Genomic DNA, 23,438 nt, shown 5'->3' with positions numbered 1-23,438 from the left:
CATTTCCAACTAGACAGGAAATCTGCCTTTAACTCCTACTCTTTGCCTTCTCCCTTCCAACTAATTTTTAATCCCGTTTGCTATCGTCACCCTAATTCCATAGTTCATAATCTGCCATGTGGTACTTTGTCAAAGGCTTTCCAAAAGTCCATATACACCAGATCCACTGCATTTCCCTATCTACCTCCTCAAAAAATTCTGAAGCTTGTCCAGCATAATAGTCTCTTTTGAAATCTGTGGCTACTTCTAACTATTTTTATCTAGCTTTGTGGTCAATTTCATCTTTAATTAGAGACTTTTTTTAAAAAAATGTTTTCCCTAGAACTGACATTAAACTAACTGGCCTTCAATTACCTGGATGAGTTCTGTCTCCCCTTTCAAAAATGAATGCTACATTGGCCACTCGCCAGTCCTCTGGCACACACCCGCACTCAATAGCGGCCTGAAATATCATCTCATCTCCCTCAGGATCCTAAGATATATCCTGCAAGACCCTGGTGCTTTGTAATCCTTTAGCCTATCTAACTTATCTAAAATGTTCCTTTTTTATCCATCATATCATTCATCTCACTCTCTCAATCACTTCAGGATTCACCTCCTCTCTGATGCTGTTCTTTTCTTTTTACTTAATACCTCCACCATTTTTTGAACATAATCGACAAATTGGCAATCCTCTCAAGGGTCCCACCTCGCTTTTAACAATTCATTTTTACTGATCCTTTTGATGGTTTTTGACATTTTTCCTTATACCCTCATGTGATTCGATGTTTCTTTTCAGTCAACACTGGGTAAGGTACGGCGGAGGGCGCAGTACATAGTAACTTTCCGATAATTGTACTGTGCAGATTGTTCACTGTTTCTTTTTGTCTGTGAAGGTGGGATTCTGGCTGGCATCGTTTCTGATTACACTGGTGGGAGGGCCACCACATGCTGGGTCATGCTGATCGTGGCAGCTCCTATGGTAAGAAGAATAGCAGTGGGTGAGGGTTGGAGATAGCATTGTCAAAGTAATTGTTCTATCATTACTCCCAACAATACTGCAATGATGCAGACCCATAACTACAAGAACTTATTGGTCTGTAGGGCCTCTGTATCCAAGAGTGTGCCAGTGGTTACTTGACATTTGATCCACATTGTAGCCCCTGCTGAGGTGCACCTATTGAGTATGAGCTCTGGCTTCACCCCCATGGCTGCTCTTTTAGTTGCAACCCACAATCATCTAGCAAGTGCACTGAGAAACTGTATGCCCTCATGTACACCTGCACACTGATTTGGGATCAGTGGTAACTAGTCTACATCACTGCCCTGCAAGAAATTAGAACAGCTGCCTCTCGGTTCATGTGTTATCATCAAAAGGATGTCAGTCCTTTGCATTAATAACATTGTACCTGGTCCTTCCCTTTTTTAAAAAAAAAGTTATGTTGATTATGGAGTAATTGGATAGAATAAAGGAAAAGCCTTCCAGTGCCACAGGTAGGTAAATGTAAGGCTACATTCTGACCTGCCAACCCCAGCTGAGCTAATCTGGAGAAGCCCAGATGTTCTGGCCTTGCCCCCTGCCTGAATATGGACACGATAGCCTTGGTTTATCGAATGGACTGGCTGAAAATTTCCAAAATATAAACCAGCCACCAAAAAAAAGTTGTCTTATTTTATTGTCCTAAAATTTTCATCAGTAAATTAAATGTCAGGCTTGAGCCATGGTGCCATCCTCTGTCCTGACCCTACTGCCTCCGGTCGGTTTTAGACTGGATTAGCAACCCTAGGCGCTCCCCAACAGAGGCAGAGGATAAATCCAGGGGCGTATTTCTCTGAGCAACAGTAGGGCACCTTCCGGCATCCACACTTGGTGAAGCATTGGTAGATGCCTGGCAGCAGGTTGCTTGCCTACTCTTGCCAAGAATGATTGGTGTTATGGGGGCACCCATGTAAGAGGAAGATGTGTTATACAATGGGAGTTTGAATACTTTGATTCTTTACCCTGCCCAAGAGGTAGCCTGGAAAGACATTTTGTGTAGAACTTCCCAACTGTAATGTTGTCATTCTGCTCCAGTAGTATCAGAAGTGGGGAAGGATGCATGGAGTCAACAAATGGAAGTAAGAATCAGATTGGGGAACGGTTTGATGGAAGTATTGGAAGGACAGAGGTTGCTTAATTTTGAGTGACCACCTCAGATTGGGCGGGGTGGGGGTGTCAAAACTCTGCTCCCGTGCCCCCGGAACATGCTGGAAACATGCATCACCAAATTATGAAACTGGCAGCCCGTGAATTTCCATGTATCCGTTTTAATGGATAGGAAGTGATGGGCTCAGGCTGTGCAGTTCCATGATGTACACCTGTGGCCTGCACCAGGAGCACCAACATGGAAACTGAAGCCCGTGACTTTCAATCGCAGTCTCTCCAGTTCCAGTCCTGTCATCTTGTGATAGAAAAGGACCTTAATGGTCGTGTGAACCTTTTGCAAAAGTGATGTTGATGTCTTCTCCCTCTCCTTTCAGCTGTTCCTTTATAACTATATCGGGGGAAATGGATTTGCAACCATTATAGGTAAGTCACTTTGGGTGTGATGGACACACTCTTTGGTTACATGTTATCATTTTGCTTCTTATTAAGAGTTTTTTGCTCATAATTTGAGAGCTGGTAGTTTCCGAGAAATAGAATGTTCTACACAAATATTTATCTCCTGTTTACTCCCCTCCTTTTTCCTAAGGGCACTGACTTTCTCCTCCTCCTCCTCCCCCCCCCCCCCCCAAAAAAAAAAAACCTAGACAGCTGTTCTCCAAATGTGAGCCTTGTCAATGAATATTTGACTGAGGAGACAGCACAGCTGAGCTCAATCTTGTCCTCACTGGATATCCACATGTGCCTTCAGGAAAGGAGAAAACTACAATAGTTGGATAACCTCAAAGCAGCTAGCCTATAGAATCTTGCAAAGAGCCCTTGAATGAAAGGGAACTTTGTTCAAACAGAATGAAGGTCCCATCTTTGTGTCCTACATTGAATAAATTTGGATTATTTTAATTCACTTCCCAGCATCAGACTGACCAAAGTTGGCACTAATTTGGTGCTCTACACAGAGAGACTTTGAAGCACAATTTCAAAGAAGAATCTCATGTAGAGTTGGGTTGAGAGCTCTCCGTTGCGACTGCAGTGAGGACGAAGTCTTTGTTTCATGTGACTTTTTTTCTCTATCTGATCTTTGGAGTGCTTGATGCCATTGGGTACAAGGTGAAAAGTATCTTCCTCATCTGAACCACACAGACCAGCAGTGTGTCTGGTTCACTGAAGAAAAGATTCCCACAAATATTTATACAGCTGCCTCCACCACCCACCTGTATTACAACTTCCAAATGGGACATATCGGACCCCTTAAAACCACAGCTGAAAAACTCCACTCATGGCAACTCATTGGCACAGCTGCAAGTAACAATACACAAGACTGTTATGGGTAACAAACGCCTTCCTCATCTCTGTCCATTATCTCATTCACTCAGAAAATGCCTATAGCCTCTCCCTTCCACCTCCCTCCAATCACAGTATCCAAAGCCCTGATTTTAACCCTCTACGCCCGATGAGAGCGGGGATATGGGGTTGCAAGAGTGTGCCACTCGCCGTCTTGCTGACCTTATGCCACGTGCCATTTTAACGTGATTTGGTCAGCGTGTGCCCCAGGCACGCATGGGCCTCATTGAGATTCAAAATTAGGGGTCTGATGAAGTCAATCAGACCCTGACGCTATTTTAACTTCGTGTCGTGCCTGGTGCCAGCCTCGCCAGGGAAACCTAGTGCCAAGGAGCATCAGATTCAGAAAAATGCTCCTTTTTTTTCCCCCCACAAGGAAACCTAGGCCCACCCCTTGTGACGGGCGATGGCCTCCGTTGCCCTCAGCAGGTCGAGGATCAGCCATGATCTTATTGAATGGTGGAGCAGGCTCGAGGGGCAGTGTGGCCTACTCCTGCTCCTATTTCTTATGCTCCGTCTCCGTCATATCTGGCAGCCAGTAACCGTTCCTGTGGTCCTTGGCTGCGGCCTCCTGCAGTGCTAACCCAACTTCTGTCTGCTGGGTTCGGGTGGGAGTCTGGTAAGGTATATTTAAATGAGGTCCAGTAGTTGGAATGGCCCAGGCCTCAAGTCAGTGAACTTGACGCTCGACCTGATGGCCCCATGCTTGCCTCTTGCCCCTAGTTACAATCGGGGCTCAAATGTTAAATGATTCTGAAGTTCTAGCCTCCAGTACACTGCCCAGGAGTCCAATCCATGTGTTGATCACTCTTTTGACACAAAACATTCTGATATCTGTACTAATTTGTGATTCTGCAGTTTGAACCTGTGCCCCTTTTGTCTTATCGTCACAGCTGAACTTGAATTAGTGTTCTGCACTTAGCTTTTCCATTCAGTTTTAGTTTTTAATATACTTTTGAGGTACCTTTGCCCCCTTTCAAGGCTGAAGAATCTAAGTTCCTACAATCTACCAGATGACTTAACCCTCTATGATGGATCAGCCTCCCTCCCTGCCCGACCGTCTCCAATCTTCCATTGTTTTGTTCTTTGTTTGCGTTGCATTGAATTACTTTCATTCTGTCAGCACCCATTCTCCCTACTGCTATTGAAGTGGTCTTTTATTGGATCCCATTACTCTCCTTTTGAAAGTTGGAATAACCTTTTTTTTATTGGGCAAATGGGAAGCCAGGGAAAGTAACATTAAAAGGAATGTTTTTGAATGCATGTAGTCGGGGAAGTGAGTGAACGAGGAACTGCATTTCATTTACCGAGTCTCCTTCAGAGCTTGATTTTAAACTGAGTCAAAAAAATAATTTGCTGCAAATTACTGTATATGAAAATATTCATTTAAAACGGACCCTTGAATTACTTTGTATATAACCCTGAAAAGATGGTGAAAGCAGATTCAATAATAACTTTCAAAAGGGAATTGGATATAATATATATTTGAAAGGGAAGAACATTACAGGGCTATGGGAAAAGAGCAGGGGAGTGGGTCTAATTGGATAGCTGTTTCAAAGAGCAGGCACGATGGGCTGAATGGCCTCCTGTGCTGCAAGATTCTACCATTTCTTTTTATTCATTGCTAGTAAGAGGTGGCTAGAAAACATTTTTGTCTCCACTCTACTAAAATCTTGTGGCTCCACTCCAGCGTTCAGTACCTAGGTGTTCATACAATGGCCCAACTCGCTGAGCAGGGGGAGTAATTAATTAAATATATCTTCCTGAAATCAATACTGTGGAACTAACCTTATTCCCTTATTTGCTGGTGATGTCAGAGGGAATTTGTCAATTTTCTAACACCATGCTGTGAAAAAACTGAGTGCTTTGGCAGTGACCTAGTTTGATGGGTGTCAGCCGTGGCTCAGTTGGTAGCACTCTTGACTCTGAGTCAGAGGTCGTGGGTTCAAGTCCCACTCCAGAGACGTGAGCACAAAATCTAGGCTGACACTCCAGTGCAGTACCGAGGGAGTGCTGTGCCGTCTTTTCGATGAGCTGTTAATCCGAGGCCTCGTCTGCCCTCAGATGGACGTAAAAGATCTCGTGACACTATTCAAAGAGAGCAGGGGACCTCAATATTTATCCCTCAACCAACATAATTAAAAACAGATTATCTGGTCATTATCTCATTGCTGTTTGTGGGACCTTGCGTGCGTAAGTTGGCTGCTGTTACCTACATTACAACAGTGATTACACTTGGTCAAAAGAACTTCATTGGCAATAAAGTGCGTTTGGATATCCTGAGGTTGTGAAAGGCGCTATATGAGAAGTCTTTTTTAAAAAAAAATTATCTGCTCTTCCTCCGCCAGGAATGCTGATTTTCTGTGGTGCTCTAGTGAATGGACCGTATGCACTGATCACAACAGCAGTAGCAGCTGATCTGGTAAGGAGTGGCTATACACTTTGTGGGAGGAGGGACAGATAGTGGGAGTAATGACTTTGTTTGTTCTGACTAGCTCTTGAAATAATTGGCTCCTCTTTAAGACTGAATTCTCTTGGTTACTTAAGGAATAGCACTTTCCAAAAAAAATTTTGAAGAGAAATTGAAGGGCAGTAGTTGCATGTAAACAGACAAAACGACTATCCTACGATGCCTAACTTTGTGACTTTGTCCCCAGGGAACTCATAAGTGTCTACAAGGGAATGCTAAAGCACTATCAACTGTCACAGCAATCATCGATGGAACAGGCTCAATTGGTGAGTCTGTCACACATGACATGTCAACGTGGCACACTAGTGAATGATGTTAATGGACTGCAACTATGACCTGGATGATTGCCTAGTTACACTAACTAGGATGAGAGTTGACTGTCATACATCTTTTTGTTTAATCAACTAATCATTAAATGGCAGGTTCTAAGCCTTTGTTTTTTGCTCTTCCAGTATTTTGTGTTTATCAATCCAGACCATCCTAGCAGATCTCCCATGGTGTTGCTCATGGTTTAGTGGATGTGTTTTATAATTGGACCATTGTATTATTCTGTTGTTAAGGTAGTGTTATGTTTATGTTGGCCAATGCCTTTAATAACAAAGCCTACTTGTTGTAAGTGAATACAGCTTGAGATCAACCAGAGTTTAATTGTTTGAGGGAAATTTGTAGATTGTGAAGGTTCTAGGTCATGGGTGGGGAACAGCATAAAATGGCTACCTTTTTTTCTCTTTACTTTGTAATGTGATAGATGCTCAACTTTTATCTCGCTGGATAAAGTAACTTGATTAGGCCTATTTGCCTGTAATGTCAGTGTATGTGAGACTTGAAACTAGAAAATGGGTCTCCTCCAGGAGTGGCCTAGAGATCTGTGGGAAAAGTAGCTATGTAGGGGCAGGGTGAGGACTGCTGGGACCTAGATCTAAATCCCTCCTTTGTCTGTTGTAGCAGTCCTATAAGAAATGAGCTTGAGACAATAGACCCAACTCCTAGTGGACACAAGTGCACAGTCCAAAGTGGTAATCTCACAAGATGGGTGGTATGGAAATGTCACACTGATATGGCAGAGACTGCTCTGCTGTGGCAGGGTTAAGACGCATGGCTAGAACAGAGGTGAGGGAACTGCACTTTGTATCTGTAGCTTTGTACATTGTCACCCCAGTCTCAATTACTCCAATGCTGTCCTGGTCAGCCTCCTATCCTCTACCCTCCATAAACTTCAGCTCATCCAAAATTCTATTGCCCAAATCCTATGCTGCACAAACTCTTGCTCAGCCATCGCCCCTGTCCTTGCTGACCTACATTGGCTCCTGCACATCCCCCCCTCTCACTCCACCACCAAGACCTCAAATTTAAAATTATTATCCTGGAGTTTAAATCCCTCTATGGCTTTACCTCCTCCTTTTTATCTTTGATCTTCTCCAGCCCTACAACCCCTAAACCCAAACTTTCCATTCTTCTGACTCTGGCCTCTTGTGCATCTCTTCTCCCCTCTTTCCCCCCCCCCGCCCCCCCCCACTTTTTGCCCCACCACTGGCAGATGTGCCTTAACTGCCCCAGTCCCACTCTGGAATTCTTTCCATAAACCTGTCCATCTTCCCTCCCTCCTCCCTCCTCCCTCCTCCCTCTTTAAGATCCTCTTTAACAACCTTGTGTTTGACCAAGCACAAGGTTGTTAAAGAGGTCACCCCTTCTGATCTATTCTCCTTTTGGTGTGGCATCTCTTTTCCTTATGCCTCTGAAACGCAGTGCAATGCAAGTTTTGGTCTCTGTCTCTGTGACCTTGGAGTGCTTGATGAGGTAGTGCAGAGAGAGCTTTGCATTGCATTTAGCCTCTGCCATATTTGACCGAGGAGACAAAAGCTGATTAGTTTCCAGTCTCTGGGCACGGAGTTCCCTTGCCTTGAGAACACATTTCATTCTATTATGGTACGTGGGCAATTCGATTGAAAATTGAGCCATGAGTCTGGTAAAACAGGTTGCCTCAGCCAGGAAGTTAATGAATGAAATTATTTGATAATCAATAGCAATGGAAGTTTAATGTGACAATGGGGCTGTCTGTGAAATGAGAATTAAAAATTTATTTTTAGAAAATTGGTTGTCACTCCTGGCACTGAGGATCTTGAATTATTTAATAGCACTGAATTTTCCTGAGCGCTGGGATGATTTGTTTTTCGGAATAAAGACCTACATTTATATAGCATCTTATTGTGCCTCCTGGCTGTTTCAAAGGACTTCAGCCAACAAATTACTTTGAAGTGTAGGCCAGTGTATTGATCCTTTCCGCTGTGTGTGTTCTATTCTAGGTGCTGCAGTGGGCCCGCTGCTGGCTGGATTGCTCACTAACTGGAACAATGTCTTTTACATGTTGATTGCGTCTGATATCTTGGCCTGTCTGGTAAGTCAGAGTGTGTTCTATAGCCTCTTCCTCAATCAGGAAAGCAACTTATTTTGTTCATTTCCCGCCGCACATCTCCTTGGTGAAGGAGCAGTGTCCAGTTCCACTGGCGATGGCTGTACCTTTTTGTCTAAGTGGTCATTCTTCAAGTGTGAGCTTAGGCAGTGAGTGACTCTGGGCTACTGAACCATGAAGCATCACAACTGAGTCCAATTCTGCCCTTACCCAATGCCCACATAGACACACTCTCGGTAAGGGTGGGAGGATCATTGGATAGTGATCTGGAGTGGAAATCCTGGCTAGCTTCCCCCCCCCCCCCCCCCCGCCCCACTTTCCACTGCCTAGTCCGGGGCACAGTCTATTTATACCATCCTATTATCACACTGACTGATCTCAGTCAAACTCGGTGCAGATGGATATCAAACCTTTCTGCTGTGTAGCTTGGTTCCCCTCTTGCAATTGTTCTTGGTTATAAGATGTCAAAATGTTCTATTCATAATAGTCATTGTATATAATATACAAGATATAACATAACATGCATGGTAGAATGTGTGCTTTAGAGTGGCTTGGGTTGTGGTTGATCACAGAAGTGCCACACCCTGTTTTGATGGAATTGTGTTGAAACAAGGTGTTTTGAGTGCCAGTTCATTGTGCAACAGACTGGTGGGGTATGGGTTGAGTTTGCGGTTCCCTCTCATTCACATACCTCTGAGCTCCTGGCATTGCCTCAGTATCGGGGAATTTCAAGTAAAGGCCACCCTTGTACATAAGGCAGTGATGGGGTGAGTGCTGTTTGAAGGGCCACCCCTCACACAAGGGGTAAAAAGTACTAATAGACGTCTGGAAGCAGATTGGGGGCTGATGCATGACACAGGAGGCTGAATGATTTTTATTGAATAAAATTTCCCCAGTACACCTCCCACTCTCCCTTCCCGCTGTCACCAGCTAGTCTCTGAGGCCAAGAGTTCTTATCAATGTTTCAAGGCACAGCATGTTACTATATTAACAAGCTATGCTGTGTTGATCACAACTGCAGAGAGGCCTTGCATCAGACCGTTCCACGCTCCCTGTTTTTGGGGCGGGGGGGGGGGGGGGAGGAGGAATGTGGATGGTATTGTTAAGTAGGGGTAGAGGGAGCATAAAAGGCCCTTTTTGTAAGAGTTCCATTCTTCGATGTCATGGTTTTGACTATTCTTGCCTTGCTGGATCCTCCTGTTCTAATTGCTTTAAAATGTATTACTTGTTGCTACAGGCACAGGTTTTGCATATCTCTCGTCCCCCCCCCCCATTTTAACGTGGCTAAAAAAGAGAACCAATTTGAAGTGAGGACAGTTACTACCAGTAAGTAGGAAGTTGAGACCATTTACAAGTGGCAACAGCCAATTACGGTGGTGGCAGACTCATTAATTTTGCCCATTGGGTTATGCTGTCCTTCTATTAGGTTGCCCACTGTAAATAGTGTGGATTCACCAGTAGGTGGCAGTAACTCTGGATGCCCAAATGCGCAATCTCAAGTAGAAATGCAGTTCAGGCTTTGGGCTTCACCCAGGATTGGGAGTTTGGGCAGAATGTTTTCATATTAATCTGTTTCTTTTTCTTTTAACAGTTATTGAGCAGATTAGTGTACAAGGAGATCCGGGGCTGGTGTGGGTACCCAACGAGGCAAAGAGGGTAAGAGAATGAAGACCCAAATTGAGCTCTCATTGGCCCACTGTGTTGGGGCTGAGAACTAGTGTGTTGATTTGTACCTTGTTATGAATGCTTAAAGGGGGAAGTTGGCACTGGCTCTGATTCTAGGTGTTTTTTTTTTTTCCTTTCATACTAATGAAGGAAAGACTCCAGAAGATGAATGTGTTGAAGATTCTGATGGTGGTAGCAAATTCATCCTCCTCCTTCTTCTCCCTCCCCCTTGTTACTGAGTTTCAGATCACAGATGGAGGAGGCTTTGAGCAGAGCCAGGCCAAATAGAAAGGAGGAGATTTGAGGGAGAGTCACCCAGGCAGTGCTGTGCCATCCTCGTCACATCTGTATCAGCAGAGATTGGTGCCATCTAGGGTTGCCAATTCTGGTTGGATGTATTCCTGGAGGTTTCATCACATGACATCCCATCTCCAGCTCGGTCCTGTCAAACAGCTGTTTTTCTTCCATCTCCAATATTTTTATAACTAATAATCAAAAGTGTAGAAAATGATCTTTTTTAAAAAAAACTTTTTTTGTGCCCCTATGGTTACTTGCAGCAATGTCCAGGGAGATTAATGTTGCATTCCTGGAGACTCCAGGACAACCCAGAAGGTTGGCAACCCTAGTGCTATCAGTCACTGGTGTGAATCGGCCACAAGCGAGATCTGAAAACCAGAGAAAAAGAACTTGGCATGTTATTCCTGCAAGAAAAATAAAGAGCCTCATCTGCGAGGATCTGTGGCCCCAGTAATGACTCGGCGAGTGTGAGGTTTTGGGAAGGAGGTCCAGTTAGAACTGCAGACAATTCTGACATGTAATGCTTCTTGTGGCGGTTTGGGACAATTCTGTCCTGTTGCCATCTATAAAACCTCTTAATGTTTGGCCTTAAAAAAAAATCTCCATATGCAGATTACACATCCTCTCTGGTCTGGATAGCAGAGTTTAACCAGTGCAGACTGGGTGGGGGCGGGGGGAATGTTTTGTATCCCCTTGTTTATGATTTGAGGAGGGGTAACATGTGAATAAGTACTGCCAGTCTGGTTATTTCCCATTTTTTCCAGTGTAAATTTTTTAAAGTTAATTAATGAAAATATTGACTAGGACACTCCCTCTACTGTGCAGGGGAATATTGCACTGGTGTAATGTAATAGACTCTAGTTACATAGGAACAGGAGTGGGCTGTTCAGCCCCTCCAGTCTGTTCCTCCATTCAATTAGATCATGGCTGATCTGTATCTTAATTCCATATCCCTTAGCCTTGCTTAACAATAATCTATCACTCAGTTTTGAAATTTTCAATTGACCCCCAGCCTCAACAGCTTTTTGGGGGAGAGAGTTCCAGATTTCCACTACCCTTTGTGTGAAGAAATGCTTCCTGACATCACCCCTGAACGGCCTAGCTCTAATTTTAAGGTTATGCTCCCTTAACCTGGACTCTACCAGAGGAAGAAATTTCTCTCAATCTACCTATCATATTCTTTAATCATCATAAACACCTCAACTAGATCACCCCTTAATCTTTTATACTCCAGTCTATGCAATCTGTCTCCATAATTTAACCCTTTTAGCCCCAAGATTGAAAGAATCGGTCATTTTCAAAATGGATTTTTGTAATTTTGCCAAACAAAAGAAACATTTGAACTATTGTATGATCCAAAGTGTATTTGAAAACATTTGGTGTTGAAAGAATTGTATCCAAGTCACTCCAGAGGTTTGCCCAGTTTGACTGCAGGAGTGCACTGGAGTAGGATTTCACGTCTTTGTACCCTGTTTAGAACTTCACAAGATGGGAACTCGTGACCTACAGGGTTAATGTAAGTTAGCACAGCTGGGAATGTGATAAAAAGCAGTATAACAACGAGGGGTTCAGACAACATCAATCTGAATGATGGAATTCAGAATTCTGTCTCAAAGCTTTGTGACTTCACGACAGGATGTTTGGAAACACTCACTGATCTGTACTGTTCTTTCGGAAGTGCTGTTTTATAGAAGTCAGAAGGATAGCTTCCCGATGGCTAAATGCCTCATGTAGTACGGTGCTGAGTTACACAGAGTAGGAGCCTCCCATGAAATCTCTGGACTGTGCTGAGTTAGCTGATTTCAGCTTGGGGAGCTTTGAGGATACAACACAAACGCTCTTGGGCTAGGAGAAGGAAAGAAATCGTCCAGCAGTCCCACTCCATGCAGTGACTCCTGCTGGAAATTACTTTTGTGTAGTTGCTGGGATGAGGACAGAATCGGGTTTGGTAGTGTTGCTCCCAGCCCTTCCCTCGGGCAGATAATCTGTTCATGTTCACCTCAGCATGGTGCCAGAGGGCTGACTGCACCTGTGATGCTGTACCCCAGCAAAGGTCAGCATTTTCAGGAGGGGACAGGAAAATTATTTTTAAAAGGGAAGAGCAGAAGAAAAGGATGAGGGGTGGAGGGAAAGAGAAGGGGATCTTGTACACTTTTATTCACTCCTCATGGACTTTTTTTAATCCCCCTTTTTTTATACTGTAGGTTCAAGGAGATCTGACCAAGAACACTGTTCACTCTTGAAGGTCTTAAATGGGACCAGGAGATTCGATTTTTGTGGGTTAATTCTGTTTTTGCTTCAAAGCTCGGAACCTGGCTCTATCAGTGTGTGGGAGTAAAATAACAAGACCCAGTACAGGGAGAAGAATAAAGAGCCTCTTTAATCGACTGCATCCTTCCCAGAGACTGACAACACAAAGGGATTAAAGTCAGACGTACCTTTTATGAGACAGTTGGCTAAATTTTAGCCCCTCACTTTGAATGGAAGTTGCCTGCCAATTTATGGTGAAATGGATTTCATTAAGGGATCATTGGCAGCAGTGTCTGTGTCTAATGTACTGTCTTTTATTGTTAAAATACACACTTTGTATAATATTCTTTAGTTTCCCAGTGCAATTTTTCTAACAATAGGCTTCAAAAATCAAACCCAAGCTTTCGATTGTTTTCCTTTTATTTTCTCCATATTTATTTAGTTCCTCTCTTGGTTCATGGGTAATTTTGTACTGTGGCCTGAACCAGTTTAATTGGATCTTGGCAACTTGAGAGACCGAGGACCTCTTCATCTCTCTCTGCCTGGGTTGCATTGGATGGACCGCAGGCCTAAGTTGTGGAAGGGCCGTACGATCACCCACCTCTTTTCCAGGAGAAAAGGAACTTCAAGGATGCAGGCCTAGTGGTGGAGCAATTAATAACCATTCCGCCTTTGGTATGCGCTCTCAGGACTCGGGGCAACAGTGACATCTCTCCCCTTTTTTTTTATTCATGGGATGTGGGTGTTGCTGGCAAGGCCAGCATTTATTGCCTATCCCTAATTGCCTTTGAGAAGGTGGTGGTGAGCTGCTGCCTTGAACTGCTGCAGTCTTTGTGGTGAAGGTTCTCCCACAGTGCTGAGTGGGATTGTACAACTGAGTGGCTTGTTAGGCCATTTCAGAGGACAGTTAAGAATCAACCACGTTGCTGAGAGTCTGGAGTTATAAAGAGGCCAGACCAGGTAAGGACAGCAGGTTTCCTAAACTAATGCCCCTTAGGGTCACCATTACTGATACTATCTTTATTTTATTTTACTGAATTCAAATTTCCCCAGCTGCCATGGCAGGATTTGATCTTGTCTCTGGATTATTAGTCTAGGCCTCTGGATTACTAGTCCAGTAACATAACCACTATGCTACCATACCCTATACGGTACAGTACCAACTGCCTTCTGACAGCCTGTTGGAGGCTGATTCTAATGTTGTCAGAAAGCTGGAGGTCAAACAAATAGCATTTGAGTGTCACCAATGAGGATGCTGTTTTTACTCCATTACAGATGGGCATACGCACATGGATCAGGAAGTTGTTGTGCTAGTTCTTTCAGGCCTCACTGTTAAATATGGACTATCTTCTCCACAGGTAGCTTGGTTGGTAATTATACTGCCCAGTGTGGAACTGAGCCATGCGGACCAAGCAGGTTCCGGGTTTGATCCTCGGTCCATACCAAGTTAGTTGATTTTAGTTGGAGTAGAGGTAAAGTTGCTAAAATCATTGGGAGGGATGGGAAGACTGGTTGAATTCCTGCTCTACATTTCTACCCAGTCAGCAGTACTGGAAAGTCAGTGTACGTCAGCATCTGGCTTTCTGACACCCACTATCAAGGCGCAGCTGATGGAACGACCACTTGAGTGAGGTACTGACCAGCCGTCCTGAAACTCTACCCCCAGCAAGAGTCATCACCTTCAGGACGGGAGGGGAGGGAAGAATTGTACTGTTCACCACATTCCTGTAGATTCAATCAATTCAATGTTGCACTAAGAAAGAAAGGTCATCTGTACCTCAACAGTTAGATGTGATGGCCCAGCACTGGTGGATGGAGAGAGGAGGCACAGCTGGAGTATCTCAATATTAGCCTTATCAGCAGCAAAATAGAATGTGTACCAGTCCTTTATTGCCAGGTGTCCTGCCACCTTATGAAAGAAAGACTTGCATTTATGTAGCGCCTTTCATGACCTCAGGACTTCCCAAATCGCTTTATAGCCAATGAAGTACTTTTGAGGTGTTGTCACTGTAATGTAAGACTGCAAGACTATAAGAAATTAAGAGTGGACTAACCACTAATAGACTCAGTCCATTTTGTAACTAAATTCATTGGCTACAAATTTTAGCTGCATTCTGTCTGGTAGTCACAGTGTGCAATCCCAATTAAGGTATAACCTTCCTCTTTATATTGTGTCACTGGGACATAGAGAATTGGGCATTCCTCTCTCTCCCTTCTGAGTGGATCTTTTTAAGGGAATTTTAAATCCTTTGTAGCTATTGGGGGGAACAGCAACCTGATACTTCAATGTACAACTGCATCAAAATAATTTTCAACCCAAGCATCACTTTCAGAATGTTTGGTGCTTGTGCATCTCTGCTCAGGATCCATTTTGTTAAACTCTTGTACTAATCGTCTCTCACCTGGCCAGTTCTCCATCTCTCATGTCTGTCCCCAGGTCGGGTATTGTGCTCGCTGTGAGATTGAGCCTGTATCAAGTCTGACCTTTTGAAAAGTAAACATGCATAGATGTAGTGAGGACGGGATCAGTTTTGACTTTGATATCCACACGGACTAGTGTGGAACTCGGCCATACTGATCAGGAAGGATCAAGGTTTGATTTCTTTGGTCTGCACTGAATCAGTTGGTCAGCCTTAGATCGTCGATCCTTATTTACTCTCTTTTTCCTCTGGGTGAGGAGTTGGTCATCAATTTAAAATTGATCCTGAGGGGGGTTAGGAGAAATTTCATAGTTGGAGCATGGAAGGCTTTGCCACAGGGAACTGAAGCAGAGACCATTGCATCTTTTAATGGTAAAATGGATAAATATTTTGGGGAAGGCTATAGGGAGAGATCAGGGCAGCGGGATTGTTGTTGCAAAGAGTGGCACAGATGATGGGTCGAATGGCCTCCTGTGCTGTAAATTTATACTTCTATGGTTCTATAAACCCTCAGATTCTCTGGGTTAAGGAGGGGAAAATACTCATCCAGGGTTTCCACTTCTGATTATTTTCCAGTGATCCCTGCTGGAAAGTTACTATTTGTGGGTAAGGACTGGAGTCAGCTGTGATACCCTCAAAGATTAAATAACCTGCAGACACTCAGTGTCTGAAGAGAGGTTTTGCATTTATATAGCGCCAATCGTGGCCTCAGGACTTCCCAAGGGGTTTCACAACCAATGAATTACTTTTTGAAGTGTAGTCACTGTTGTAGCGCAGGGAAATGCGGGAGACAATTTGCTCACAGGAGAGTCCCACAAACAGCAATCAGATGAATAACCAGATGATGTGTTTTAGTGATGTTGGTTGAGGGATAAATATTGGCCAGGAAACCTGGGAAAACACCCTGCTCTTCAAATAGTGCTATGAGAGTTTTTACAGCCTCCCAAGGAGGGCAGATGGTGCTTTGGCTTAACGTCTCATCTGAAAGACTTTTGCCTATATCTCAAGTTGCCAATGCTAACGGATCTTGGTGTCCTGGTTAGGAGTTAACCACCAATGAGGCAACAGCACTCAAACATCTATCAACACCTCCAGGCCCAGGAAATTCAACCAGGACAAACCATGAAAATAAGAAATATAAGTGCAGATTGGATTAAGTTGACTGGGCTTCAAGGAGCGGATTGAGGAGTAGAGTTCAAGGGGACTGCTGGTGCTCCTAGGACTGTACTGCCCCAGTTGATGTGGTAGCAAACCTTTTATTTAATATGGTGGTGAATATATGGATCAGACTGATGGTGAGGAATATATGGAACAGGCAGTAGTGCAGTCCAGATATAGTGAGCGACTTGGTAAATAGTGCAAATGATATATCAGCCTGAGCACTATAATAGAAGGCTGGTATCCTGCGATCCTCCAGTTCCCTGCAATCTGTTTTCGTTCATCAAAGTGCTCATTTTACTTTGCATATTTATTGAAACATTCCCTTTTCTTGTAACTTTTTTAACAGTAAAAACTTAAGGTTTTAAAATCTAAAACTTTTTTTTAAAACGAGAATTGTCTGTCCATTTCTGTGAGTTTCCACAGAATTGCTGTGCCAGCAGGAAAAGAGAACCGTCATTTTCGACAGGCTCTATCACACCGTCAGGAATCTGCCATAAAGTTTCACTCACTGTCTGATAACTATGTTCATTTTGGTTGTTAGTTTCCCAATCCTGCTCATCTGCTGATTTTGTGTCATTTATAATGTCTGCAGCAGAGAGCTTGTCACCAATTGTGAATGCTTTAGTTGTGCAAGCTTGTTAAATTCTTCCTCCATTACCTTTTAGAGTTGCAAAATGTTTATCTCTCACTTTCTTCAGGATCTCTGTACCGCACTTACAAAAGCAGCTCACAGTGAGGCGCCTCAGACCACTTCTCAAACTGCTACACTCGTATGGACTTTAGACAACAGGTGGTGTGGCAGAGCTGATGACACCCGGCTCTACCTCACCACCACCTCTCTTGACCCCTCCACTGTCTCTCATTTGTCACACTGCTTGTCTGACATTCAGTACTGGATGAGCAAAAATTTCCTCCAACTAAATATTGGGAAGAAAGAAGCCATTGTCTTTGGTCCCCGCACAAACTCCATTCCCTAGCCACTGACTCCATCTCGCTCCCTGGCCACTGTCTGAGGCTGAAAAATACCGTTCGCAACCTTGGCGTCCTGTTTGACCCCGAGATGAGCTTCTGACCACATATCCGCTCCATCACCAAGACCACTTACTTCCAACTCCGTAGCAGCGCCCGTCTCCGCCCCTGCCTCAGCTAAACCCTCATCCGTGCCTTTGTTACCTGCTGGACTCGACTATTCCAATGCTCTCCTGACCGGCCTCCCATCTTCCACCCGCCATAAACTTGAGCTCATCCAAAACTCTGCTGCTCATATCCTAACTCGCACCAAGTCCCGTTCTCCCATCACCCCTGTGCTCGCTGACCTATATTGGCTCCCGTTCCAGAAATGCCTTGATTTTAAAATTCTCATTCTTGTTTTCAAATCCCTCTATGCTCTCACCCCTCCCTATCTCTGTAACCTCCTCCAGCCCTATAAACCTCAGATCTCTGTGCTCCTCCAAATGTTGTCTCTTGCGCATCCCCGATTTTAATCGCTCAGCCGTTGGCGGCCGTGCCTTCAGTTTCACAGGCCCTAAGCTCTGGAATTTCCTTCCTAAACTTCTCTGCTTCTCTACCTCTCTCCTTTTTTAATATGCTCCTTAAAACCTAAACTTTGATCAAGCTTTTGGTCACCTGTCCTAATATCTCCTTATATGACTCGGTGTCAACTTTTGTTTGATTACGCTCCTGTGAAGCGCCTTGGGATGTTTTACTACATTAAAGGTTCTATATAAATGCAAGATGTTGCTGTTTTCTATTCCCTCTTTTTACAAAATGCAGTGCAGCTACAGTGTCCTCTGAATTAATGCGTCACGGAGTGAGTGAAGACCATGTTTAAAAGGCTGTCTGATGCCCCATGTCCAGTGTTATGACAATTGTCTTTGCTGTCAGGAAACCATTTGACTGTTTCATTCATTGAGTCTAAACAAACTGCCCATGACTAAAGCAATCTGACTGGCTACAAAAATGTAATTCAAAACTTGGCAATCTATAAATTCACATTATCATCCAGGCATTCCTATTGCTTTGATGGTCAACAGGAAAGTTCTTCAGATTATGAAAGCACCAAGGGTTTGCTGACTTACCGGTGACCATGGTATTGGACTTGTCTTGGAGTTAGACATCACTGTAGTCCTTTGTCACCAGCTATGGGAATGTCCAAATCATGCTGATTTCATGATAATGGTAGATGTTCTGTGGGTTAAATTCTTGCAGCAGATATGTCATCACATCCCTCTATCAAGCACCTGCCAGTCTCCCAACAGTTTCTCCTTATTTATCCTGAGAGTTGCCACCATTTTTTAAGGGTGTTCAAAGTGCAGAGCAAAATCTCTGACTTGCGATGTAAGTCACTATGGAGAGTCAGTGAGTAAGCACTGTGCTGCTTTGAAGCCTCATTATAATCCCACTTTGAAGTTTGCAATTACCTTTTAATACTACGAGTGCCATTCTCCATTGGAACCACAGCGGGCAGCCCTGGGGATCTGATCAGTACTGATGTGTATCAGCAAACACATGAAGGAACTGGATAGATAGTTGATAGAGAAAAGTATTGCGGGGTCTGAGCGTTGGAATACTTTGTGATATTTTCTTATCTTTGGGACTTACCTGAAGGTTTCCTGCACATTCCTAAGCTTTCCAATAACAGCCCCCATTGGTTTAATACAGTTGTAAAGGTTGTTTTGGTTGCTGGTTACTAAGCTCTGGAATTCCCTCTCTACCTCTCTCTCCTTTTAAGACGCTCCTTAAAACCTACCTCTTTGACCAAGCTATTGAGCTAGACATTGCTCCCAAAATAACCGAGGAGCTCACCAGTGCGCTCCGTTTTTAATGGCGAGTTGAAGAAGCAAGTTCCCCCATTTCCACATGCGCACTAAAACGCGGAAATTGTGAACTTGCTCCTGTTGGTTCACCAGCAGTTTGACAGCTGCGAATTAAAGGGCCATCGCGTGCTGCAATCATAGAAATCGAAAAATCGCAAACTTGTTCATCTGCTCAGCTGGAAAGTAACTAATTACACCACCAAACAGGTACGCTTGAAAATACCAGGTCTAAACTAAATTTTAAAAGCCTGGTTAGTCTTAATGACTGCCAAACAACTAAATTAAATTTTAAAAATGTGGAGTCCCATATTACTCATTTAATAGTTTTTGGTCATTTAAAAAAAAAATTTAAATTTTTTATTTTTATTTTTCCCTTCTGTCTCTTAATTTAATTCAATTGTTTCTTTGGCATTTTATATTGTAAATAAAAATTAATTTTTTTTAAATGACATCCAGAATACTGATATTGAACGAAATCTGCTTGCCGGCTTGAGCAATGCAGCCTGACTTCTCTTCCTGACAGATTTTGTGGGCGTGTCTTCTATTCTCAGACTGTTCCATGTGCGTCAACTCACAGAGTTGGGTTGAGAGTGCACAATTTTTTTAAAGTTCAAAATCAAGCAATTCAACGCCACAGAGCCAGCAGTAAGTATTTTTGTTTATTTAATTCCCAGGCGCTGCGGTGAGCGTTGCCTCGCTGCTCTGCACTATTTCTGGCCCAATAACTCCTCGTGGCTCGGTGTCAAATGTTGCTAAGGCTCCTGTGAAGCGCCTTGGGACGTTAACTTTTTCCTGTGCTGACAAGGCGCCTATGTGTAAGGGGTGTTTGTGGTTGCAAAGACCACCTGCAGGGTACCAGCTGATACGCTTTGCAATAGCCATCCTCTCTGCATTCATTCTGAGGATGAGCTGATTGCTCTCAATGTCACCGTGTTGCTAAATATGGCACAATGGTCTGTGAAATACATAATGCCTCAGCAGTGAACAGTGTGACATAGAAAGTGGCTGGAGGAACAAACAGCCAGCTGGAAGGAAAACATAAAGGCAAGAGAGAACAAAATGCTTGGGCTCTGATGGAGGAGGCCAGATTGGCCTTTTCTTGCCTTGAATTTTCTGCTCTAAACATGAAGCAAAGTTGAAGAAAAACAAGGAGGTCAAAAAGGGAAAAGAAAGTGTCAGTGAGTGGCTCGCTGGAAGAACAACTTGCATTTATATAGCCCCTGTCTTGATCTCAAGACATCCCTAATTGGCTGTAAAGTGCTTAAGTACTTTTGTAACAGTTGTAATGTAGGAGATGTGGCAGCTAATTTGTGCAGAGCAAGGTCCCACAAACAGCAATGAGATAATGACCAGGAAATGTGTTTGTGATGTTGGTAAATATTGGCCAGGACGCTGGGGAGAACCCCCATGCTCTTTTTTGAAATAGTGCCACGGGATGTTTTATGTCCACCTGAGAGGGCAACCGGGGCCTTGGTTTAACGTCTTATCCAAAAGATGGCACCTCTGACAGTGCAGCACTCCCTCAGCACTACACTGGAATGTCAACCTAGATTTTGTGCTCAAGTTTACATTTAGAGTAACACACTGCAGACTGGGAGCAACTGGATGCTGGGTTTCAGTCCTGAAAGGGTGGGGGGTGGAAGAGGACAGATTACTGGAGTTTCTCCACCAGTAACCTGTAGAAAGCTGTGTTATTTAAACTAAATTCACAGCTGTATTTTAAATAATGGGCCAGATTTTGCTTTAGCAGGGTATCTAACAATGACTGCCATTAGTTAGACTTGCCCCTGCATCCTTCAACTCAAAAAAAAGGTTCCCCACAAAGTTGCTGAAAGTGCGAGCTGATAATGTCGCAGCGAGGGAAACAGGACATCTGGGACTTGAGTGAACAGGGCAACCAACCATCTGTCTCCTTAACAATAAGAGTGAAGGATTGAGAAATTAACACTGGAAGGACTGAGAAAGGGGTGAATTCAATGTCAAATCAGGTACAGAAAGAAAAATAAAGAGAGGGAAAGACAGATTGGATTAAGAGAAAGAAAAAAAGAGACAAAGGAAAAGTAAGAAAAAGAAAGTCAAATTTTAAACTTTACATTATTAAAAAAACTCCTAAAACAATTCGCAATCTGTAGGAATGCGACAGTACACTTATAATTAAGTTTCAGTGCCAGAGAGGTTGATTGGCAGTAATTAACACATCACATCATTAAAAGGGTACTAATGCTTATAATTACTAGCTCTAAATATCTGCGTTGGGTTTAGTTCATACCTACCTCACAAATACAGCAACTTCACGACATTCAATGCAATGATGAGGCAGACAGCGAAATTCTGTTTTTGTGAAGCTAACAGAGGCGCAGCGCAACTCGGACGGCAACTTTTGGATATTGGCATCTAACCGCGCATCTGCTCCTCGCCTGAAGTTACTGCACCATCTACCCATAAATAACAGCGAGCGCTGTTAGCCTCTGTTATTTTGACTGCAAAATCTAGCCCATTTGGTTTCCCCAAGCTATTGTTTGGGAAATGCTTTTAAGAACTCTTGCCTCTCTTTCTCACCACCCTGTGTACGTATACACACACACACACACACACACACACACACAGGCAATCTGCCCCTAGTAAACCCTAATCACCATGTTTCTGTCATTCCCCCATTGCTTCTGCACCCTGGTACCCTTCTTCCACTCCCATCAAATCCTGGTACATCACGGCTGCTCCTAGGAAGATAGGAACAGGAGTTCAGCCCCTCGAGCCTGCTCCACCATTCCAATTAGATCATGGCTGATCTGTACCTCAACTCCATTTACCCACCTTAGCTCCATATCCCTTGATACCCTTACCTCTTAAGTACCTCCCACTGCACTCAAATTTTCTTCCACACCCAATACCCCCCACTCTCCATCCACAGGAGCACATCCCCCAAAGCTAGCACCCCATCCTTTCATCTCCCCCCTACATGCAATTCCTAAAACCTCTTCCCTGTCTTCATCTAATTTTATTGGGCTTTTTAAAAAAAATGATAACTATTCAAACTTAATTCAACCAACTATTAATTTACAGCCTCTGTGCACATGCACACATAATCATAGGACTCAAACCCCCAAATGTCAGCAACACTCGTGAAATTATATAATGTTAGTTTTTGGGATAGCTTACCTAATGAGAGAATAGGTCGAAGTAACTTAGATCTCTTCAAAGTCGACTTGGATAAGTGCCTTGAAGAAAAGCACATCAAACCTGCAATGACAACAGGAGGGAGGATTAGATGGACCTATGGTCTTTTTTGGCCTTGAGATTTTCTACCCTTTTACTATTCCTTTTTCTCAAGCAACTATCTCATTCTCTTTTTAAAGAATTTATGAACGCAGCTTCAACAATACATTGTGATAAAGAATTCCACACTCTAACTATTCTGTGGGCTGAGATTTTGTTTTCCAACCTCCCACTTAATTCTTTTTCTTAAATTTGTTCCCTCCTATTACCATCTCATCCACCAATGGAAACAATCTATCACTATTTAACTTATCATAACTCTTCATAACCTTGAAAACTCCCATCAGGTCACCCCTTAACCTTCTCAGCTCGAGTTTAAAATAAACACAACTTCTCAAGTCTCATCATAACTACAACTCCCTCATCCCCGGTACCATCCTGGTGAATCTATGTTGCAAATTCCTTGTTGCTTTTATATCCTTCCTACTCACTAATAAAATTGCCATTTGACTTATTCAATTACCAAGTGGGTGATTTTTAACCTCCAAGAACGGGTGTGTTTGAGGCGGGTGGGAGTTGAAAATAGTTGGCTTTGTCGGGTCACAACCGCAAAATTTTCAGACTCTGCATTCCCAGTGGGAAGCTTGTACTCTTACACACTCACATTAAACCCGGGAGTGAAGCCCGGTTGCAGTTGTGACTCAAAAAAACAACTATTTACAACTCCCACATGCCCCGAACCCACCCGTTCTTGGGGGTTAAAATCACCCCCCATGACTCAGTGACTCTGATAATATATTGTACGTGACACTGCATTAAACAGCGTAACCTTTGACTTGCCATCAGCAATGCCTTGAGAGACTTTCTAGTCTTGCACTTAAAATGTACTTCCATGATGATTTTCTGCCACTCTTTGGTTCAAATTGAAACAGCAGCAAATCAGAACTCAAAAAGCAGGGAATGTACAAATCAAAAGCTAGTGGAAAATTGCCCAGGTATGTCCTGTCCACAAAAAGCAGGACAAATCCAATCCGGCCAATTACCGCCCTATCAGTCTACTCTCAATCATCATCAAAGTGATGGAAGGTGTCGTCGACAGTGCTATCAAGCGGCACTTACTCACCAATAACCTGCTCACCGATGCTCAGTTTGGGTTCCGCCAGGACCACTCGGCTCCAGACCTCATTACAGCCTTGGTCCAAACATGGACAAAAGAACTGAATTCCAGAGGTGAGGTGAGAGTGACTGCCCTTGACTTCAAGGCAGCATT

At 43.5% G+C, this 23,438-nt stretch overlaps 1 protein-coding gene across 1 annotated transcript in view; it reads left to right on the top strand.

Moving 5' to 3' along the window:
• Positions 1 to 12,899, top strand: part of slc37a2 (solute carrier family 37 member 2) — a 64,808-nt gene extending 51,909 nt beyond the window's left edge. Inside the window, exons 12-18 of the mRNA XM_067971061.1 lie at positions 876 to 961; positions 2,500 to 2,548; positions 5,812 to 5,885; positions 6,121 to 6,199; positions 8,237 to 8,328; positions 9,935 to 9,999; positions 12,510 to 12,899. Of these exons, the coding sequence (XP_067827162.1) occupies positions 876 to 961; positions 2,500 to 2,548; positions 5,812 to 5,885; positions 6,121 to 6,199; positions 8,237 to 8,328; positions 9,935 to 9,999; positions 12,510 to 12,525 (461 nt within the window). The 3' untranslated portion in view covers positions 12,526 to 12,899. The remainder of the gene's footprint in view (positions 1 to 875; positions 962 to 2,499; positions 2,549 to 5,811; positions 5,886 to 6,120; positions 6,200 to 8,236; positions 8,329 to 9,934; positions 10,000 to 12,509) is intronic.
• Positions 12,900 to 23,438: the final 10,539 nt, after the last annotated feature.

The sequence above is a fragment of the Heptranchias perlo genome, chromosome 33 (assembly GCF_035084215.1).
Source record: "Heptranchias perlo isolate sHepPer1 chromosome 33, sHepPer1.hap1, whole genome shotgun sequence".
NCBI classification, from domain to species: Eukaryota; Metazoa; Chordata; class Chondrichthyes; order Hexanchiformes; family Hexanchidae; genus Heptranchias; species Heptranchias perlo.
This window is presented reverse-complemented; position numbering and strand designations above follow the sequence as displayed.